The following is a 21,142-nucleotide window of genomic DNA, read 5'->3' on the forward strand; positions in this document are numbered from 1 at the left end:
GGGACGCTCCGAGCCCCCCACCTACGAGAGACCCCCCGGGGGCTGGTGAGGCCATGCCGGAGGCACCTCCTTCCCACGGATGCTCCAGCTTCCACCGGAGTCTCCCTTGACCCTGCAGCATCCCCAGCGTGGGGGGGGCCCTCCCTCCCTGAGAGCGATTCCCCTGGGAAAATCACCCTCCGCTGCGTCCCACCCGGTTTCCAGCGCCAGGCTTTGAGCGGGACGGCGAAGAAGAGCCGTCCCCTGGCCGCGCTCGCGCTCCACCGACTCCCGAGCAGCTCTAGGCTTCTGTTTTTTTTTTTAATTTGCCTCACAAGGTCGAGTACATCCAGGGAATGTGCAATGTACAAGGAAAGTGCTGAGCAGGCGAGCGCGAGGGGAGGCGGGGGTGCCCCACGGGGCCCGGGACTCGTAGCTAGCAGGGGGCACGCTCAGTCGGAGGGCGCGTCGGGGGTGACGAAGGTGCCCTTCTGGTCCCACTGCATGTCCCGGATGCGGCGGATGGACTGGATCTGGGGCTGGAAGGCAGACCACTCGTTCCAGTGTCGGAAGTCTCCGGTCTCAAAGAGGTACTGGTAGCCTCTGTAGCCAGGGTACTGGTACCCGACCCAGCTGCAGGGAAAGCAAACACAGGGCACCTGAGCGGTGTCGGCTGCTACAGGTAGCAGTGACGTGGCCGGCACGCTCTCGGGAAGCCGGCAGAGCCCCCCGCCGCCTCCTGTGCCCCTGGGTGATGGGTTGCACCACCACCGAAAACAGCCATGTGTCACTTTCTGGCTGCCCAAGAGCTCCGTGCGGATGCTCAGGATCAGCAGGCAGCGAGCTGGAGTGGGGCACAAGCTGCCCCCGAGCTGGGGCAGGGGGGAGGAGGGGGGGCCTGGCGGGAGGCAGCCCCCGCCGCAGCCCCGCTTACGTTCCACTGGGCACCTGCACGCTGCCCACGCGGTCGCAGAAGCCATAAGCCCAGAGGCTGGGCACGTCATCCTCCTGGATTTCCATCTTGTTGCCCTTGAAGTCAGCAGACTCGTACAGGGAGATTTTGTGGTCCTCAGCCTCCTGGGGAAGACAGAGGGAAGGCGCTGGGTCGTGCGGCCAAAGCCCTGGAGCTCGCTGCCATGAGGCATCGAGCAGCACAGATCCGGCCCTGGCCAGACCCCACTGGGTGCTTTCTGCTCCTGGAGCACTCACCATTTTGATGGGACGCATGGACATGAAGCAGTCGCTCCGGTAGCTGCTAGACCAGGTGTCCCAGCGAGGGTACTCACCCTTCTCCAGGATAAACATCTCCCCGCGCATGTTGGCCTGCTCATAGGCCACCCAGCTGGGGAGAGGGGGAGGAGAAGACAGCAGGTCAAATGCCACCCAGCAGCTCCTCTCCTGCTCTGCCAGCCTGTGGGGTGCCAGAGCTGGGCTCCCAGCACCCAAAAAGGCTGCAGGTGTCGGGACTGGCCCCACCATCCTGCTCCCACCTTTCTCAGAGCACGGGCATGCACAGAGCTGGCAGCTGCCATGAAGCACCGAGCTCACAGGCTCTCGGCTCAGTGTCCAAGGCAGGAGAAGACACCCGGTGCTCCCCTTCCTCACCCCGGGGAGCGGCGGGACCCCCAGGCAGCTGGCGAGCCCTGCACGCTGCACCCCGGAGACTCGTCCTTGCGTTATCTCAGGATTTTGACTATTTTCCCTCTTGCACCACCGAGCCCAGGCTGTCTGATCCTGGCATGCCCGCACGCCTCACTGCACCAGCTTCAGCCAGCTCTGGCATTCCTCCCGTTCCCGGGGTGCGGGCGCTCAGGGCTCGTGCAGCTGCAATGTCACCTCTTTAGCAGGGCCACAAGGTGCTGCTGTGCTGTGAATGTCACAGGCTCAGGACTCCAAAAGCCCTCGACGCCAGCCTAGCCCTGCGTTTGCTGCTTCACATTTTGCTGCAAAACAGGGCTATTTCTGCAGATGCCAACAGGTATTTTCCTAACGGCAGGAGATGCGTTCCGAGTACCACAGGCAGCATGACCTTACACTGACTTCTAAGGCTCGGCTTGGTTGATTTTGCTGTTGTCTTTCCCTAAGTAAATTTTTGAGAGTCACCAGTGACTCTCAAGAAAACCCTGAGGATTTAGGACCTCTGTTCTCCGAGTTTCACCCGTTCTATATCTAGTGCAGCTTCCCAGGTGTCACACCTGAGCTCCTTTGGGCCTGCTCCATCCCCTTTTCATTTCAAGAAGAGTTGGATATTCTGGGTTCCTAATAAAAAAGTTGTCATCGGCGCTACGTGGTGTCATTCAAGGTGAGCACAGGTCACCTTGCCCTGTCCCTCAGGGCTGCTGTCAGGGCAAGCCGTATCCCGCACATCCTCCCTGCAGCACTGCCACCCCCCGGCTGTCCCACTGCCACCAGGCACAGCCTTTCCAGCCGGTCACGGCCGCGGTGAGATGATCTTTCAACACGAAAATCATCTGTCTGTGCAGTTATCATCTGGTTTGGCAATCTTTTTTGTCCCTGCCTGTGTCAGTTGTTCCCATGGCTTTCGGACCTCCCCGGACCCTTTATCGCTGCTCAGGCAGCTGAGCAGCGATAAAGGGTCTGGGGAGGTCCGAAAGCCGTGGGAACAGTTGTCTCTAGCCTTGTCTCTGTGGTGGCCCTGGCCACCGACCAGGTCCAAGGCACCTGCCTCGTTTCACCTTGGCTTTTCTAAAATCTACAGGTCTCTTGCATTTCATGGACGGCTTCATGTAGCGGATCTGATGGACACCTTTCCTCAGCCTTCGACTTTGCCTCTGGTGCCCTTTGCTTTACAAATGGCCCTGGCATCCTTCCTGCCTGTCCAGGCCACCCTGCCCTCCTCAAAGCAGACCCAGGGTCCCCAGCTCTGCTCCTGCACTGGCCCCGTTCCACCCTCTACCAGGGCTGCAGGGAAATGTCCCCGCATGTCACGCTGCGCCCAGGGGTGCTCCCCAGGACCGCCCCCCCCCCAGGGACATGGTCCCCTCTATGGCTGGGGTCACTTACGGTCCAGAGGTGACGATGACACTGCGCACCCGGTCGAAGCCGCGGTCCCCCAGGTTCAGGCACTCAGTGGTGAACTCCATCTGCCTGCCCTGGAAGTTCTCCTGGTCGAAGACGATGATCTGGGGACAGAGGGAAAGGGTCGGGCAGGGACAGGCATGCTCCGGGAGGGCAGGGCAGTGCTGCATGTCCCTGCAGGGACCCTGCATTCATGAGCCCACCACCCCACGCCTCCCCCTTGGCTCTCCAAGTCTTCTGCAGCTTTTCAGATCTGGTGCCTGGGCAAGCCGAGCTGGGCTCTGTGCATGAGCGGCCCCATCCCAACGTAGGCTGAGCACAAGAAGGTCCCCTCCTGACGACCATCCCTGCTCTGAGAAAGCTTCATCCTGCCTACGGTTTTGCTGCTGCAAAGCCACATCTCCCTGTGCCGGTGCCCACATTGGGCCCCAGCCAGGCTGGAAAGGAGCTGCTTTTCCAGGAGCTGCATCTGTGCCATCGCCTTCGGTGCCTGGCATGTGCGGAAGTGTCGCCGGAGCCCTCACATTGCTCACCCCTTGTCCCCAGCCCCTCTGCAGCACCTCAGTGGTATGCTGCCCCGGTGTCACCGCGGTGTTTCAGTGCTGGCCCTGTCACCCGCAGCCTCCTCCTTCACCCCCCAGCAGCACCGCAGGACCCCCCCGCATGCAGAGGGTGACCAGGGGGAGCAGGTGACAGCACCCAGCCCTGATTCCATGACCCGGAGAGAGCATTTCCAAAGCCTGTGGTCCCCAACAAGCTGTCCCAGCCAAGGGGCACACGGAACATCCCTCATGCAGCAGCCCTGCAAGCGGCTGCCCAAATACTGCACCTAGAGAGCGGCTGCCCAGGAGAGACACAGCAGGGAGGGACGGCATCGTCTACACTCTCCTGCTTTTGAAGGAGGGTCCTTCCCCTTGGGACGCCTCTGATCTCCTCCTGCCAACTGCCCCAGAGATGCTCCCACAGTCCCTCATCCCCGGACCGCGTCCCTGCGCGTGGGGAGCAGCAGGGCTTACCCTGAAGGCTTCTGTGGAGGGCTCCTCGCCCTTGCTGTTTGCGACGGGAGCAGGGTCGAGGGATGGAGTGGGCGCTGGGGCCACCTTCTCCTTCTCCTCCATGGCCTGGCCGGGAGCAGCAAGTTTCGTGGTCTCAGACATCGTGGTGTTGGGGCTCAAGTCTGGGACAGGGCACCAGGTGGAGATGCCAGCAGATTAGAGGGGAGGCATGGACGTGGGCACCCACCAGCTGCCCCAGCCCTTCCCCTGCCCTGGGGATGGTCGCATTGGGATGGGGGGGCTCAGCAGTGGGGTGGGCGGCTGGGGGCAGGAGAGGAGCTGCCGGGAGCTTCTCCAGGCAGGCACAGGCAGAGGGGTTCTGCCTTCACCAGGAGGACTAGAGGAGGTCCCAGGCATTGACACTCTCCTTCTGTGGTCAGGAGAGCCCTGAGCATGGTCCCACCGCTGCAGGGGTGCCCAGGGCGGCCCCGAGCCCCGGTGCCCAGTTGCTCCGTGCTCCCACGAGCCAGGCTGGGGCCTGACGCTGCAGCGGGTGCTGGGGATGTCCCACACAGGGTGTGCCTGGGATCCCGTTGGGGACCGGGGCAGCCCATGATGGGGTGGGAAGGGGACAGCCCTGCTTTGCTGAGGCCCTCCAGCGGGCACCCTGCTGGTGGCCACACAGAGGAGCTGGTGGCCGCACAGAGGAGTGTCACCAGTGGCTGCCGGGGGAGCGGAGGGTGGTGGGACGCTGAGCACCAGGGTGCTCCTAGACACGATGACCACAGTGGTGGCCACGGCTGAGACCCTGCGTTTCCCTCTCCCCTCCTCGGGTCCGGCTGCAGCCCGGTGCCCGGGGACTTTGTCATCTTACCTGGGCAGCTGCTGCTTCTTGTTGGAGTGAGCGGGCTTGTGTTTCGGGGCGCAGCGAGGCCCCCACTTTATAGCCTGGCAAGGGCAGACCCCCGGGCAGGCGCACAAAGGAACTGCCAGCTCATCAGTGTCTGCGCGGCCGCCCAGTCATCACATCCTGCAAAGCGCTGGGCGAGCTGGAAGCCTCTCCCCAGCCCCGTGCCCAGCCGCTGAACCCAGCACTTTCCTTTGTGCCCGCGGCACAACAGAAGACCTGACCGTGCCACTTTGCAGCATGCGGCGGCACCCGCTGCCCCGCATGCAGCCACCCCGACAGGGCATATATAGCCCCTGTACCACCCGCCCAGTGCCAGCACGCCACTCTCCCCTGCCCACCACCCCCGGTGCCCGTGCCAGCACGGGCACCCAGCTCCAGTGCCACCGCAGCCGGGGAGGATGCACCAGCCCCGTGCCCCATGGCTGCATCATGCCCAGCCCCATGGCTGCATGGTGCCCAGCCCTAGCGCCGCGCTCTGCTCGTTTCTCCCCTCTAAACGCTATATCTCTTGCTTTAAACATCACTCCATACCCGCAAACGCCTGAGTGTGCTGCCCTGAAGATGCCAGGATGCAAGAATTAAGTGTTTGGAAACGCTTCAGGAGTTGGAGTTTTTTTTCCAAATGACGTGTAATTCGAGCCGACACTTTCCAAAACATCTCAGTCCCTGGAAATGGTATTCTCCTTTGAGGATGTCCCTGCTCACTGTGGCCACTGGCATGGACGTTAGCTAGTTTTTAGCCCATTTAACTTGTGCTGTGCTCATTCTATACCATCCCTAGCTTTCCCATCACGGTACCAAATCCCACGTGGGGTTTCGGTGCATCAGTGCTGTCTCTGACTGATGGCAGGCGGAGGGGCCCGTGGGGCGGCTGGCCGTGGACATGCTTGGCATCGGTCCCTGCAGTGGCTCAGCCTGCGGTGCCGCGTCTCCTGCACCCCACGGCCGCTCTCCGCACTCAGAGGCACCGGGGGGACCTTCCCCTGGCTCCCACCGAGCCTTCAACCAGCTGCTCGCCCTGTTTGCCCGCTGTGATCCTGGTCATTGTGTATATACCTACACACTCCTTTCCTCCTGATCTTTCCAATGCTCCCATCTTCCCGCAGCATCCAGCACCTGGGCTGGCTCTTCATTGCTGGCAGCAGTAAATCACCCAGCGCTGCGCGTTCAGAAAGCTCAGAGCCCTCCGTTTCGCTGTCCTCTTTCGTTCCCCTCCAACGCGAACTGGCAGCGGTGGGATCCGGCTGCACCCTCTGGGCTATTGCCCAAAATCCCAAACAAAAAGCATTTATCGATTCCTCCTTCTTTCCTCGCAGTGTTGTGGCAGGCTGTGCTGTGCCCGCAGGCACGGCCGGGTGCGGGTGCTGCTGCCCCGTTTCCCCTGGGTGCTCCCTGCAGTCTCTCACCTCGACACTGGGCAGCTTTTATGGCTTTCAATTTACATTAATTTTCATGTTTTTTCGACAGATTGCTATTTTAAGCTGCGTTCTCTTCCTCTGGGAGCCGGGGTGGGTTTTTTAACCGCTCTGCCTCATCTGTTAATCGGCAGGTCTCACCCACCCCTGCTCCTGCCTCTGCTTTCCCTCCCGACTCCCAGCACCTTTGGACTTGGGCATTGGAAAACGGGGCTCGGAGGGACGGACCTCTGCTCCCGACGGCTGCTCCCCGCTGCTTTGGCCATTACTCCGAGGACTCGGCAGCCTGGTGATTTTCCCTGAGAAAGTGCTGTGGAAGGGTTGACAGCAGGGATCTGTCCTTGGCGGTTCTTGAGCCCCCCCCGGACTCAAAATCTCTGCCCTCCCCACTGAGCGTCCCCGCAGCCGGCTGCAGGCGCTTTGGAAAGCCCCTCGCTGCACCATCCTGTCCCGCGCTGTCCCCTCACGGCACCGTCCCGCCCCGGCGCGGAGGGACATGTGTGACGCTGAGCTCAAACACAGCAAAGAGCTGCCCAAGCGTCCCCCCCCATGCAGATGGCCGGAGCCGACCCAGCTCAGCCCTGGCAGGCAGAGGCACGGGCACATGCCCAGCGCGAGGGGTTTGTTCTGCCCCGGTGAGCCCTGCTGCACGCGCAGCTCCCGCTGCCGTGTCCCCTGCCCGGCGCTGAGCGGCACCACGGGTGCACCCAGCCACAGCCCGGGCTCCGCACGACCGCGTCCCGGTGCTGGGACGTGTCGTGGAGAGTGACCAAGCTGTCATCACCACGTTGGTGGCCGGCAGCAAGCCGAGTTTAGCTCAGGCCACAGCGAGAGGCAACTTGTGCCAAACACACATGTGCTGGGGGCTGCAGATGTCGGGGACGGCCAGCGCAGCCCCACTGTGGCCAGGGGCAGCCCCTTGGATGTGAGCCCCCCTTGGCTGCTGTGTTATCCTGCTCTGCCTCCCCCGCGGTGCCCGGGGCTGCACAAAGGAGGATGCTCCAGCAGTTTGCTGGCAAATGCTGTCCCAAAACGCAGCACGACCTGGACACATGGGTTTTGCCTCCCAGGCCAGCAGCCTCCTATCGCTGCTGCCCCACTGCTGCCCCCTCCCATGGCAGGCTGTGGGGGTCCCTCTGCAAGGTGCCCAGCCCTGGGAGCCCTGCACGCTCCCAGCACGACCCCGGAATGATTTTGTAGGGGTGGTGGTGTCACCGTGAGCAAACCTTGAAGGTATTTAGATATCCAAAATGTGGATGCAGCGGGCTCTTTCCAGGTCCCTGTGCGCAGAGGCAGGAGGCGGCCGCGGCACTCCCGAAGTCTTGATCTGCATCTTTAGTCCCTCTAATGCCTTTGCAAACCTGCCTCTTGCTTTCCTGTGCCCCCAGTACCCGCTTGTTACCATGCTCTGTGGTTGCTGTGTGTTCAACCTGCTGCCCCGGCAGACCCCAGGGGTGATGCTCCGGCTCCGGAGCTGCGGTGCCGGGGCTCAGAGCCCATGCCCGGTGGGCTGGGGGAGCAGGAGTTGCAACGTCCCGGCTCATCAGCTTCTCTGCAGCGTCGCCTTTGTTCTGCCCGGTCCCTCCTCCCTGCCATGTGCTGAGTTAGGGGTTTCAGTAATGCTCTCCTGGGCTCTGTCTCTATCTGGAGGCTATAAAAACCCAGCCAGAGGGCTGCTGGACATGTCACCTCCTCGGGCACCAGCGCCTCACCCCAGGTAAGCGTGGGACCCTGGTGGCAGCTGCCCCTGCCCTGCGATGGCCCGGTCCTGGGAGCGGAGGAGGAGAATGGAGGAGAATCTGAAGCTGCTGGCATGACGTGGCCGGGGGCTGCGGGGCTCTGCAGCTGGGGAACGAGCAGAGGGCAGCCGCCGGGGATGGGCTGCGGCTCTGCTCTGCCGTCACACGCCTCGGCGCGGGGGAACGGTGGCAGGGATCAGGGGGCAGGGTGCTGCTGCTCAGCGAGGGCACGCGGCCACCTCTGCAGGGCTTCTGTGAGCGCGCCTGGGGACCCACAGTGGGACCCTGCACCGGGGCTGCCTGCACGGGGGCTTTGGCTCAGGGATGTGCCTGCGGGAGGAAGAGCCTGGCTGGGCACGGGCAGCCCCGCAGGCAGGCAGCGTGCTCACCCCGCTGTGGGACTGTGCAGTGCTGCCAGGACGGCTGCCAGGGCCACGGCTTCCGCATGGCCTGGATGGCAGCCCTGGGCGGGCTGGGAGAGCCCTGGCCCGTGCTCTGCACCTACTGCGGCGTGGTGCCACCCCATCACTGCCTCCCACCCCGCCGGTGAAGGGACACGCACAGGCTCCCGAGTCACCCGGGCAGAGGCTGGAGCGAGCCCTGCAGAGCGGAGCAGGAGGCCGCGGGCTCCTGCCTCCATCTGCCTGCACTGGCCACGCAACGCATGGCCTGAAGCCCCGTCCCGGGATGCGGGAGTCCCAGGAAAAGGCCAGGCCCCCAGCGCAGGGTTGGTGGGTCTGGCCAGGCTACGGCGGCGAGGCCAGGCTTGCAGGGACCAGCGATGCACCAGCCCTGGGGCAGGTTTAACGGTCCTTTTCCCTTGTGCCCTGGCAGAGCCACCATGACCCACCGCTGCAGGAGATCCTCCAGCCTCTGGAAGGTACAAGAGCCTGGGGAGGACCATCGACGCAGCTTGAGCCCCATGAACACCTGGGCATGGGGCTGCAGTCTCTGCTCGGGGCCTCTACACCCACAGAGCCCCCTGACCTGCTCCATCCTCCCCAGATCGTGGTGTGGGATGAGGCTTTCTTCCAGGGCAAGAAGCACGAGTTCACCACCGACTGCTACAGCACCCCGGAGCACGGCTTCAGCACCGTCCGCTCCTGCAAGATCGAGAGCGGGGCGTGAGTGGGGGTCACAGGGGGCTGCCACCCCACGGTGCTGTGGGACCCCACGGATGGAGGGGGGTTGGAGAATGGAGGTCTTCAGTGCCTTTTGCCACCTGAGCCATGGGGCTGCCTCCACTGGGGAACAGCCTCGTCCCCGTGGGGCGCAGCGGGCTCTGTGTTAGCGGGGTGGTGGGTGCCATGGGGGTCTCACCCCCCTCCCGCCCCCGGCAGGTGGGCAGGCTTCGAGCACTGTGGCTTCCAGGGGCAGCAGTTTGTGCTGGAGCGTGGCGAGTACCCGTGCTGGGAGGCGTGGAGCGGCAGCAACGCCTACCACGTGGAGAGGATGTGCTCCTTCCGCCCCATCGCCTGCGCTGTGAGTGCCCCCTCCCCAGCTCCCCACCTTGGGGCTGGCCCCTGGAGCTCACCACCAGCCGCTGGCTGGGGGGCCAGGCAGGGCAGCCATGCCGATGCCATGCTCCTCTTGGTGGCAGGACCACGGGCGCAGCAGGCTGATGCTCTTCGAGCAGGAGAACTTCCAGGGCAAGCGGGCGGAACTGAGCGACGACTGCCCCTCGCTGCCTGCCCTGGGCTGGGACAGCAGCGCTGTGGGCTCCTTCCTCGTCCGCTCCGGCGCGTGAGTACCCCGTGGCCTTGCATCCTGCCAGGACCCAGCACCGGGGGCACGCACCGGAGCTGAGGATGCTCTGGCAGCTGCCGGCACCCTGCCTGCGGCGCGGGGTGCTTCATGGTGCTGCCAGCCCTGAGCCGCCGTCGCTCTCTGCTCTGCCACAGGTGGGTCTGCTCCCAGTACCCGGGGTACCGGGGCTTCCAGTACCTCCTGGAGAGTGACAGCCACGCGGGCGAGTACAAGCACGTGCGGGAGTGGGGCTCCCACGCGCAGACGGGCCAGGTCCAGTCCATCCGCAGGGTCCAGCAATGACCGCCGGTGCTGGAGCCACTGTGCCGCCGGCTGTGTGCCCTGGGCACCGTCTCTCCTGCAGGCGGCGGGGGCAAAGCTCAATAAAGGCTCAGTTGTCCAAGGCGGCACGCTGGCAGTTGGGGAGGGGACGCCATGGGGGTGCGTGGCTGGGAGTGACGCCATGCCTGAATGCAGAATGGGGGCTCTGCAGGGGCAGGGATGGGGTGAGGGGGAACAACCACCCTTTTCTGCCCCTGCAGCCAGCACAGGCATCCACATGTCCCTGTCACAGGCAGGCGAAGCCCCTGCTTGGCTCATATACGGAGATGCAATGCTGTGCAATGGCCTGCCCTCGGTCCCATTGCCAGCCCCCTGAGGAGCTGCGGGGCCAGGGCACAGTGGTCAGGCCCAGTGCAGGGGTGAGGAGCCGGGCGCTGAGCCAGCGGGAGCAGCAGTGCAGCCCTTGCACAGTGCTGCACATCCCACCGGCGAGGACCGTGTCTGTCCTGTCCCTGCACCAGCCCGGCTGCCGGCTCCGGGGCTCTGCAGGACCCACACATCCCCGCAGGACCCACACATCCCTGCAGACCCCATCCGCTCTGCCGGTACCTGCTGGCGGCTGCGCTGCATCTCCAGCAAGGCTGAGGAGGACACCGTGCGGCCACTGCTGAGCCTCAGCCTTGCTCGGGAGCTGGAAGGAGCTGCAGGATCCAGCAAGCTGCAGCTGTGCACTCTGCACCCATCCCCGCACCCCTGCGCACCCCTGCAGCCATCCCTGCGCCCACGCACCCCCCTGTACCCACGCACGCACCCCAGCACCCACCCCAGCTTGCAGCACCCCTCGTGCCCGGCGTGGAGCGGGCAACCCAGGGCAGAGGCGGGTGAGCCCCTCTGCCCGCAGCGGTGCGGAGGACCAGGCCACACCGTGTGCTGGCCCTGGGACAGCGAGGTGACACCATAGGCTGGTGGCTCCGTCTTTGCCCCGGCAGCGCAGTGGGCACAGGCAGCGCCTGCTCCTCCCCGCATGGCCCTGGGCTGCTGCTGCAGGATACCTGGGGAAGCGAGAAGCCATCGGATGCTGCTGATAAACCACCTTCTTCAGCTCATGAGAGAGCAGCCTTTAACTGAAGTTGAAAATGTGGCAGGGAAAGGCTGGTTTGGAAAAATTTCTCATTTCAGAAGGGCTCTGGAGAAAAGGTTTGACGTGATGAAAATACCCCACTCCTGACATTTGCAGCAGAAGGACCACCATTGGAGACAATGCTGCCCAGGAAGGGATTCTCTCCGCAGGAAATCATAATTAAAAATTCAGAATAGAAGAAGAAACAAAAGGTTTGGGGATGGGCTGAGTGAAACCCTCCTGCCGCCCCAGGGCAAACCCGTCTGGGGCTGCCAGTCAGTGAGCCGTGGAGGAGCGGAGCTTCCTGGCCCCTCCATGGCCACATCTGGTGGGAAGCCCCATCCTGGCCAGCCCACCCTGCCCCTGCCCAGTCCCAGAGCCCCGGGGTGACGTGGGCGACTGGGAGCGGGGCCAGCACACAGCCAGGCACGGCGGGCAGCTGGCAGCGGGACTGGTGGGTCCCCGGGGACCTGGCGGGGACCTGGAGAACAATGCAAGAGCCCAGCAGCTGCAAAGCACTGCGGAGGGGCCGTCACAGCCCTGTGGCCCCCGTGATGGGGGTGTGCCTGGCTGTGCCCAGCCGGGCAGGGCTGCAGCACTCCCGGACCCCTGCGTGTCCTGGCACCGCGGCCACGGATGTGTCCCCAGGCTGGGCTGGTCTCCCTGCCATCCCACTGAGCGTGGCCGGATCCTGCGCGCCATGTCCCCAAGTGGTTTGTGTCCCCCACCCCACGTCCCCTTGTGCCACCCCCATGGGTATGGAGTGCCCGCGCCATCCCAAATGGCCGTGGAGAGCCCATGCCACCGCGGTGGGCCAGTGTCCTGGGCAGAGGGGGTGACGGTGGCCTTTGCGGTGGGGGCCGTGGCCCGGCTGCAGATGGGTGGGTGTCCCCCGGGGGGTCTGCCGCAGCAGGGAGCCGTGCGGGGCCGCGGGCGGGGGCGGGGGGGGGGGGGAAGGTGATTCGGCCGCATTTCCAGCATTAAAATTTAATGGGAGTTGCAGCATCCTCCTGCGCCGTAGGTAGGGCCGGGCGGGCCCGGCGGGGGCTGCGGGGAGGAGGAGTTTGCATGGCAATCTCTTCCTCAGGGATGCTCTCTGGAAAGCTCCAGCACAAAGAAGCTGCACCGCGGCCAGGAGCGTGCGGAGCCCGGCGACCCCCGAGCCCAGCCCTCCCTTGGAAATCAGGTAAAACCGCCCTTACGTTTCTCTCTCCTATTTTCCGGACGGGAATGTGGCTCCTCTCCAGGCGCTGGGAAGGTGGGGAGGGGGGGGGTTTGTCTTGGGGCGCAGGGGCGTCAAGGCGGAGCGCCGGGGGCTGCCCTCCACCTCGGGGAGTGATGCAGGGACAGGAGCAGGGAGAGATGCTGCCCCCGGGACACGGCTTGTCCCGCGGGCATCGCTCCCGGGAGGCTGCGGGGGCCTCCGGGCGCTGCTGCTCCATCCGCTCGGTCTCCAAAAAAAAAAAAAAAAAAAAAGCTGCGCCCCCCCCCTCCCCCATATATTCTTATTCCCTGGTTATAAGTAATTCTCACACGAACCCACACGCTATGGCAGAGCCGCCAACTTCTCCCAAGGGGCACCAGGCTGGGGGCAGCCTGGGCCCCGCTCCCTTTGTTAGGAGCAGGAGCAGCAGCCGCATCCACAGCGCGTTCCCGGCCGCAGACCCGGCCCAACGGGGCGATGCCCGGTCCGGATGGTGGCACCCGGGCAGCTGGGCACCGTCTGCAGCCCCCGTACCAAAATTAAGATTAACTGATGCACCACTTGTTTGTATCTTTTTTTCAGAAACCTCATCAAGAATAGGGCTCGAGACAGGTAAATGGATTCTTGCCTGATTTTCAATGCTCCTGGAAGGAAATGTAGCCAAAATGCTGGGTTACTTCTTTGTCTTGAAACCACCATTTTCTCCTAAACCTGGTGATCTTAGGTAGGGGGTTAGAGAAGAGGCTGGGGCCAGCACCCCCCCAGGGCGCTTCAGCACAGCCCTCCCCCCTGCAAAGAGTTAACCTGACAGATGCTCCCTGGGCTCCTTTTGGGGAGCCATTTTCTCTCCCTCATTGTCTCACCGCCTTTTGTGTGTTGCGAGTATATCCTACCCTGGGGAGCCAGGAGGAGCCCAGAAATAATCAGATTTTCAGTCGCTTCTGGCTTTTCGAGGGAGCCTTTGTGTCCCCCCCGCCTTCTCCCAGGGCTGCCCAGCCCCCGAGAGCTGCAGACAAAGGGAGGCAGCGCCGGCACCGCTGCGGCAGCACCAGAGCCTGGGCTTTGCCGGGTGGCAGCGAGGGATGGGCAGTGCTGGCAGGGATGAGAGGGTTTTCTCCCCCCTGTCTTCATTGCTGAGCAAGAGAGAGGCCATCCTGCTGCGGTCATCCCGCGCAAACACATCCCGCCTGCCCCACCATAGGCACCTCCTGCTCGGATCCAGGCAGGGAATCCATTTGCCAGATGCTCGACGGCATCTCCTCTGCCCAATCCCCCCCGCCGAGCCCGAGCCCGGCTCCCACAGCCCGGCCCCACGGCAGCTGGTTTGCAAATGCTGCCCGGACATGCTGTCCCCACGGGAGAACTGCCGGCAAGTGCGGAGACAATGAGCCGCGGGGAGCAACAGCGGCTCCGCAGCTGAACTGCAGAGTCATCACGGCCCGGCTCCCCCGGGACCAGCTGCCATTGTGGCTTTTCCAGGCAGGCAGGGCAGGAGGAGGGTGGGCAGCGCAGGCTGGCGCCGGCCACATGTGCCCACAGCCCCACGGAGGTGGAGCGGCACCCACCGCAGCATGGCGGGGACCGACGGCCGCTCCCTACGGCCAGCGCCTGCGGCACACGCAGGATCCAAGTGACCCAGTGTAACCACGGGGCAGGGGCGGCAGTGGCAGTGGAAGCAGTGTCAGAGGCACTGGCAGGGGCAATGGCAGAGATGGCGGAGGCAGTGACAGTAGCAGTGGCGGTAGCAGTGGCAGTGGCAGAGGCAGGGGCAGAAACAGCAGAGGCAGTGACAGTGGCAGTGGCACAGGCAGTGACAGGAGAGGCAGTGGCAGAGGCAGTGGCAGAGATGGCAGTGGCAGAGGCAGTGACAGTAGCAGTGGCAGAGACGGCAGAGGCAGTGGCAGAGGCAGTAACAGTGACAGTGGCAGTGGTAGTGGCAGAGGTAGTGACAGTGGCAGTGACAGTGACAGTGACAGTGGTAGTGGCAGAGACAGCGGTGGCAGAGACAGCAGTGGCAGAGGCAGCACAGGCAGACAGTCCCTGCCCCTGTGCAGGGATTTCCAGCAGCAGACAGGGACAGTTTGGGGCATTGCCGCCACTTCTGGTGTGGTCCTTCCCAGTGTCCCATCCCTGGTGGCAGCTCCGGCTTTCCCTCACGGCCCCCGCCAAGGGACAGGCACAGGAGGGAGAGGGGCCATTTCCTCGGTCACTGGGTGCCCCACAGCAAGAGGTGGGCAGCCGAGCAGACCCACACAGGGGGCGAGGGGTCCCCACGGGGAGTGCGGGCTGGAGCTCCCCCAAGGCTCCTGCTCCCCCAGCTGCCCCCTGCCTGCCTCTGCCCCACGGCAGAGCCCAGCACCAGCGGCCTGCAGCCACACAAGCTGCTGCGAGCACCCAGGCGCCAAGGGGCAGCGCTGGTTTGGGGGAGCACCCGTGGGGCAGGGGGCTCACCCGCTGCAGGAGGCAGCTGGTCATTGCCATGCTGTCCCAAGGCAGCGCCAGGACAGGGGTGTCACTTTGCTGGAGCTGCCAAGATGCCTGGGCTGGTCCCTGCTCCCCCGGGCAGCCCAGTGCGTGGGACGGAGAAGTTGCACGGGGCAGGCTCAGCCGCTGGCAAGGCATCTCCCCCTGCAGAGGTCTTACATCCCCATCCCACGGGATCCGGCCCCTTCCTTTGCCCCCGGCTTTGGGCAGCGCCCAGCCACCTTGCAGGGACCAGGAGCAGTGCCAGCAGCAGTGGGGTTCGGAGCAGAGGATGGCACCTGGGGGCTTTAATCCTGCAGGGATGGGGAGCCGCAGGGGTGGTAGGGGAGCGGAGGGAGGCTCTGCCTGCGTTCCTGCCTGCCCTGCCCTGCCTGTGCCTCCTGCCAGGCTCCCAGCAGCACCACGCGTCCCCCACCGGCTCGGCTCGGCTCTGCCGGGGACGGCGGCACCGCATTGCTCTCCCTTGCTGCGTTGGTTGCTTTCTTTTGCAGCTGCTAATGACTGACCTGAGGTCTGTTCACACACAGTCCCCTGCGCGGCCTCTGCAGCGGAGCAGCCAGACAGGACGGGGGGACATTGCATGGCACTCGCGTAGCCGGTGACCACAGGTAGGACCCCTGGGGTGGTGGACGTGGACAGTGACAGCCCCGTGCTCCCCCCACCCCTCGCGACCCAGGAGGGCTCTGGGCAGCAGGGAGCCAGCCTTCCTCCCAGGGGTCCCATCCCCTCACGGGCTCTCCTTGGGCTCTGGCTGGATCCGTGGTGTCACACTGTCCCCAGGGTCACTTCCATGAGAGGATGCGTCCCCCACTCATGCCCAGTGGTGGGGAGGGAGCAGCCTCTGCGCTGCCCAGGGTCTCACAGCATCTCTGCTCCCCAGTGCCACCAGCCCCAGGGCACAGCCCCAGCTCCTGCCCGGCCAGACCAGCTGTGCCCGGAGGGGAGCCGGGGCTCAGGAGCCACCATCGCCACCCGCGCACGGATGCCAGAGACGGGCCAGCCACAGCAGAGCAACCTGGTGTCGGCTGCCATGGGCCAGAGCCATGAGCCCGGCCACTGCAGGGGACGCGGCCGAAGAGACGGCGGTGGTGACACCTGAGGACATGGGTCTGCGTGTGCGCGCGGCTTTACAACGAGGTGCTGGGGTCCCCTTCCCTCCTGCTGCTCCATCCCAGCCAGAACCAGTGCATGGGTCTCCCCATGTGCCCTCCCCAGCAACGGGCAGGATGAGACCCGTCCCCTTCACTGAATGCAGTGTAGGAGGAGGGAGAAGGGGATGGGAGCGGAGCTGTGCCACCTCCTCAAGGAGACACGGGGCCCAGAGCCCAAAGGGACCCTGGTTGTCCCACTGATCCTGCCCGTCTGTCCCTCTGTCCCAGTACTTTCTGCTCTGGAAGTGCCCTGCACTGCTGGTGCCACGTCCCGGCAGGACCCTGCCCCTACTCTGCTTTGAGAAAACACCTGGTTCGTGGAGCAGCCTGGAGCACAGGGAGGGACATGGGCAGTGCATCCTCCTCCCGAGAAGCCTGTGGCATGGCCTCTGTGGGGCCATGTGGGGCCGACAGTGGCCCCATAGGCGTGTGTGACCATTGCCTCGCTGAGCAGCCCTCTCCGAGCAGGCAGGAGGGCTGGGCGTATGGTGGGCTGGGGGCTGAGGACAGACACAGCTCATGGCAGGCTTGCAGCAGGCTTGAAGTCCAAAATGGAAGAGCATCCTCTTGGGGACCAGAGGCAGCTAGCGCTGCAGGAGGAGGTGACCCAGGGTAACACGGGGCAGAGGGTGCCCTGGGTGCCCCTTCCCAGCCTTATCTCTTGGGCACGGTGCAGAGCTGCTGCTCCTGCCGCCCCTGGGCAACCGGCACCGCTCAGCCACCCGCTCCTGCGGGCAGCCTTGGGGAGAGGCAGCTTCTGACGGGGAGGGGATAAGCTGTCAGGCACCTTTCCTCTGTTCCATACCTAGGTTTTCCCTGCTGGACCCCCTCCTCCCTCCATGGGCAGTGGGAGCTCGGTGGAAACCCAGAGGCGCCGTCACTGTCTCGGCAGAAGCCCTGCTCTTGCAGAGCTGCCCGTAGCCTTGCTCCAGGCACTGCCAGCGATGCCGTCACCCCTTCCCTCTCTCTGCTTCTTCCAGCTCCTTTCGCACCCTTACCCCGGAGCCTTGCAATGCCGAGTCAGTCCGGCACTGCCGGGATTGTCTCCTCTGTGCAGCCCATCTCTCCTCTTCACCAGTACCGGGGGTGGGAAACGTGTATTGAGTGGGAGCACACGCTGCTGGGGGTGGGTACCTCACCCCCACGGACAACAGGGCAGATCCCCCGCAAAGCATTTAACTTGGAAAGCAGGTTACATTACGCAGGCTAAGCCCTCCGCTAACACCTTCCCAAATTCGACCCAGTAGCAAAGCCCAAAAATGCCTCCTGCTCTGGCCAGCCGGAGCCCCGCTGCTTCCGCAGGAGCCGAGCAGACCCACCCCCGGGAGGGTGCTCCTCCACCGGCGGCGGGGGGGCTAACCGGGACCGGCTCTGCATGCTGCCGCTGCGCTCCCATATTAACCTACTAACCCGCTGGGACCCCCGTCTGCACGGGGTGCCCAGGGGCTGCCGAAGCCCCTGGCGAACGGACTAACCCACTAACCGGCTCCAGCGCATGCCCTACTAACCGGCCTTGTCTCGCCCCCCCACTAACCGCGGACAGTCTTTAAAGGGGAACGGAAAAGCTGGGTAAGTAGGTTTGTAAGTGCCGGGTGATGCTGCGTCGGTGACGGGCTGCGCAGGCAGCGCCGGGCGGTCTGAGCCCCCGCAGCGGGCAGGAGGGGCAGTGGGGCAGCCCCTGCCCCACAACCCGCACGAGGAGAGGGTTTCTCCCCACCTCGCCATCCCCGGCTCTGCCTGTGGAGTCTGTTGCTGACTAGGAGCCTAAAACGGTTTTATCAGCAGAAGCTTTTCAGTTCCTTTTTAAGCCAGTAGATCTCTGTTACTAACACATTCCTGAACTGAATTAAACAAACTAACCGTTGCTGCTTTTCTCTTCATTTCTCTTCCAGTATGTATGTCCTCTAAGTCAGACTGATTGTGCCATGCTTCTCTCACTAACCGCCTGTACTAATCGTTCCTGACCTGTTTCTCTATTGCTACTAACCAATACTCTTTGCACTTTTAACTCTCGGACGCCATTCGCCATGACAAATGAACAGTGGCCGCCTCCTGGACTCTTGCTTATTCACTTGCAGCAGCCCAGTTTTCAACGCTGCTGAGCATCTTTGTCTCCCATTCGGTGCGATGGGAAGGAAGACGCTCAGGCTGGGGGGGCTTTGAAAATTTCCCTATTGGCCTTCTGTTTTCCAAGAAATTTCATGGGGCTAAACGAAGAGAAGAGGCTGAGTGGAAACAGGACAATGTGGAAACCGCTAATAACAATCGGTAGCGGCCACAAAAGTCCAGCAAACCCGGTTTGCAGAGTTTGAGCCAAAAAGCGATGTTATTGCGATGAGCCCCACCAGAGCCCGAGCTCGGGGCTCTCCCGGGGCCGCAGTTCACCCGTCATGGGGAATGGTCTCGTGCTGCTCCCCGCATCGGCACGCGGGAGCCGGGGCAGCTGCAGGGCGCTCCCGGGCTCCTCTCTTCACTCCTTTTGTCTCTCCACAGTTTATCTTGTGACTCTGGTGCATGTGGAAGCCGTTGCCGGCAGCGTGGTCCTGACTAACCGCACGGTGCCGAGGGCTGCATCTAACCACGGGGTTGGTACTTGCAGGGTCCCCCCCGCCCCCGGCCATGAGCTGGAAGGGCAGGAGTGGGCAGCGAGCGGTGGATGGTGGCCCTGCTGCCCGGCAGAGCCAGGGGGGTGCAGCCTGTGCTTTGCTTTCTGTCCGTCTGTCAGGCAGATAAACATCCCATGCCTCTACAGGGATTCTGACGGGGTTAAGGCTCCAGGATCTGGCCCATCTGTGTGGGTTTGGCACGCAGGGTAGTGATCCGGGGTGAAGACACCGTCAGCATTAAGTGCTGGCTGTACTGGCAGCAGTGCTGCGGTGACCCGCGGGGCAGAACCCAAGCCCCGTGCCAGGAGAGGAGGGTGGCCCCATGCTGCTGGCCGGGACGGGTGCTGGCTCCTGAGGACATCCCGGACCGTGGCTGCTGGGGGGATGCAGCCCTGGGGCGACCTGGGGGGATTGCCTCGCTCAAGGGTCGGGGCAGCTCTGTCCGGGGGGTGAATGGATCCAGCCAGCATCCAGCTCCAGCTGCTCTCTCTTCCTCTTGTCCTTGGTGGCTTTGGCTTGTGCTCGCTAACCCGGTGATGAGGACTTCCCCAATAACCCAGTGTCGCTGTCTGGTTTCAGTCTCACCTGACAGCAGCTCTCCTGCTCTGGAAGGCAGAGATGGAGCCGGGTGCCCCGGGTGGCCGGGTTCATGCAGCACCGCTGCCCGCCTCCCCATGGCACCCCTGGTCCGCACCGACCACAGCCTGGCCCTTCAGCCAGGACAGGGGGGTCTCGCTGGGCTCTCTCACTGACGGGGCTGCCCTCCCCACCCAGCTCTGTGGCTGCTCGACCCCCACCTTAACCCACTAACCACGCACCTCCCTTTCCTCTGCACGGCTGGGACCAGGGGGGATTTTTGGGCTGATGCTCCTGATTTTGACTGAAGGGGGAGGCAGGGCCCTGCCGCAGGCTCGGGGCAGAGGGTCAAGCAGAGGCATGGGGATGGGAAAGGGTCAGGGGGACAAGACGGGTTGGGCACAGAGCAGGTGGGTGCCCATCGGGGCAGGCGGGGTCAGGGCTCCTGCACGGGTCAGGAGCACCATGAGCACCGGGCAGGGGTTGTCGGAGCCTGCCAGTCATGAGGGGCTGCCCTCGCTGCCCCCACGGACCCCCTTTTCAGCTCCAGAGCAGCCTTCCAGCCAGCCTCGCACCCAGGGGGACCTCCCCAGGCCGGTCAACGAGACACCAATGGGACCACGAGTCACGCAGGTGGCCCAGAGGATGCACCGGGCAAGTGCAACCCCGCACAGGCAGCAAGTGCTGCCTACGGACCCCTTGGTGGGGACAGGACACCAGCACCCACCAGATGGCTGCTCCCCCCTGCAGGGCCACCCCTTCTGAACAGAGCGGGACTGGGGGGCAAGAGAGGCTTCACGAAAGAGCCAGGTTGCTCCTTTGCTCTGCCCCAGCACCTCAGGGCTCCCTGCCCCTGCTCCCCACTTCCCTCAGCTGGGAGAGGAGTCGGTCTGTCTGTCTGTCCACCCCCCTTTGCTGGTGTCCCCAGAGCTGTCTGAAGAGGGAAGGCAGCAACGCAAGCGGGATGTGCAGATCCCCCTTTACCAGCTGCAGTGACAGCAGGCGTGGGGCCATGTCACCCCAGCAGCGACGTGAGCAGAGCTCCAGGGATGGTGCCCGGCCCTGGGGGGCACCGTCCTGCCCAGGGCATGCCAGCCCAAGCTGGCCAGGGCTGCTCCTGCTCTGCTGGGACCCCGCTGCCGCCCCTCGCCCAGTGTGGTGGGAGCGGGAACGGCCGTGGTGGGGCTGGGTGCAGGAGCGGGGCTGAGCGCTGGCGCGGGGTGACGATGCCCTGGGGAAGGGGCTCCTGGGGCTGCCTCTGTGGCGCGAGCCGGAGCCCTGCGCGTCCCCACAGCCCCCAGGATGTCCCTACTGCCTGTAATCTCTGCTGTGAACAATGGCAAGTGTGCAAACGGCCTGCAGTCTGGTGTCTTTGTGGGGCGAGGGAGGCAGGGGGAGACGGGGAGGATGGTCTGGGGGTGCCCCAGCTCCCGTGCGCACCATGCCATGGGGCACAGCGGGGGGGGGGGGGGGGGGGGGGGCAGGACAGGCTGTTCTCACCACGGCCATCTCGGCACCCCGCTGAGCAGCCAGGGCCACTCGACGGGGCGTCAGGGCGGGAGGGGACAAAAATGCCACGGTCCCTGGGTGCCCGGCGGGAGGAAGGGGCTCCCTCCCATGGCAGGCGGGGGAGGGCACTGCGGGAGGGCGCAAGGGCGGGTGTCACCTCCCCAGGCACTGCCGGAGGATGGCTCTGGAGCGGAGAAGTGACATCATGCAGCGCAGGCAGCGCAGGCAGCGCAGGCAGCACTCCCGGGCAGCGCAGGGTGCGGTGCCGGCGCCGGCGGAGGGGACAGCCCGGGGTCCCCGCTCGCTCCGGGACACACCGCGGGGCGGGGACGTCCCCGGGGTCCCGTGGCGGGGGGGGGCGGAGGGGAGCCGCAGGCAGCGCGGCGC

At 64.4% G+C, this 21,142-nt stretch overlaps 3 protein-coding genes across 4 annotated transcripts; 2 read left to right on the plus strand and 1 right to left on the minus strand.

Moving 5' to 3' along the window:
* Positions 1-309: 309 nt before the first annotated feature.
* On the minus strand, positions 310-4,976 carry CRYBB1 (crystallin beta B1). Of its 2 annotated transcripts, XM_074606874.1 has the most exons (6): positions 4,888-4,976; positions 4,035-4,195; positions 3,004-3,122; positions 1,189-1,321; positions 914-1,056; positions 310-612 (listed from the first exon to the last, which is right to left on the minus strand). In XM_074606874.1, the coding sequence occupies exons 2-6, from the start codon at positions 4,173-4,175 to the stop codon at positions 432-434; spliced, it is 717 nt and encodes a 238-aa protein (XP_074462975.1). In that variant the 5' UTR covers positions 4,176-4,195; positions 4,888-4,976; the 3' UTR covers positions 310-431. The 2 variants fall into 2 exon arrangements, with proteins under 2 accessions (XP_074462975.1, XP_074462974.1); XM_074606873.1 differs by having other exon boundaries at positions 914-1,321.
* A 3,942-nt stretch (positions 4,977-8,918) lies between these two features.
* On the plus strand, positions 8,919-10,126 carry CRYBA4 (crystallin beta A4). Its single transcript, XM_074606601.1, has 5 exons — positions 8,919-8,957; positions 9,083-9,201; positions 9,418-9,559; positions 9,678-9,820; positions 9,979-10,126. Exons 1-5 carry the CDS (start codon positions 8,919-8,921, stop codon positions 10,124-10,126), a joined length of 591 nt encoding a protein of 196 aa, XP_074462702.1.
* A 320-nt stretch (positions 10,127-10,446) lies between these two features.
* Positions 10,447-20,596, plus strand: LOC141750576 (uncharacterized). The gene is made up of 5 exons (XM_074605930.1): positions 10,447-10,593; positions 12,251-12,411; positions 13,012-13,041; positions 15,441-15,521; positions 15,794-20,596. The coding sequence occupies exons 1-5, from the start codon at positions 10,447-10,449 to the stop codon at positions 16,263-16,265; spliced, it is 891 nt and encodes a 296-aa protein (XP_074462031.1). The 3' UTR covers positions 16,266-20,596.
* The last annotated feature ends 546 nt before the right edge of the window (positions 20,597-21,142 follow it).

The sequence above is a fragment of the Larus michahellis genome, chromosome 13, assembly GCF_964199755.1.
Source record: "Larus michahellis chromosome 13, bLarMic1.1, whole genome shotgun sequence".
In the NCBI taxonomy this organism is placed as follows: Eukaryota; Metazoa; Chordata; class Aves; order Charadriiformes; family Laridae; genus Larus; species Larus michahellis.

What these genes read in the sequence shown, in the direction of transcription:
- CRYBB1 (XM_074606873.1), bottom strand. Translation starts at nt 4,175, where the DNA reads ATGTCTGAGACCACGAAACTTGCTGCTCCCGGCCAGGCCATGGAGGAG. An exon ending in GTCATCGTCACCTCTGGACC is followed by an intron (nt 1,322 to 3,003) that starts GTAAGTGACCCC and finishes CCCTCTCCCCAG; the next exon opens with CTGGGTGGCCTATGAGCAGG. An exon ending in GTGCAGGTGCCCAGTGGAAC is followed by an intron (nt 613 to 913) that starts GTAAGCGGGGCT and finishes CTTTCCCTGCAG; the next exon opens with CTGGGTCGGGTACCAGTACC.
- CRYBA4 (XM_074606601.1), top strand. Translation starts at nt 8,919, where the DNA reads ATGACCCACCGCTGCAGGAGATCCTCCAGCCTCTGGAAG. An exon ending in GATCCTCCAGCCTCTGGAAG is followed by an intron (nt 8,958 to 9,082) that starts GTACAAGAGCCT and finishes CATCCTCCCCAG; the next exon opens with ATCGTGGTGTGGGATGAGGC. An exon ending in TGCAAGATCGAGAGCGGGGC is followed by an intron (nt 9,202 to 9,417) that starts GTGAGTGGGGGT and finishes CGCCCCCGGCAG; the next exon opens with GTGGGCAGGCTTCGAGCACT.
- LOC141750576 (XM_074605930.1), top strand. Translation starts at nt 10,447, where the DNA reads ATGGCCTGCCCTCGGTCCCATTGCCAGCCCCCTGAGGAGCTGCGGGGC. An exon ending in CAGTGCTGCACATCCCACCG is followed by an intron (nt 10,594 to 12,250) that starts GCGAGGACCGTG and finishes CGCCGTAGGTAG; the next exon opens with GGCCGGGCGGGCCCGGCGGG. An exon ending in CGCGTAGCCGGTGACCACAG is followed by an intron (nt 15,522 to 15,793) that starts GTAGGACCCCTG and finishes TCTGCTCCCCAG; the next exon opens with TGCCACCAGCCCCAGGGCAC.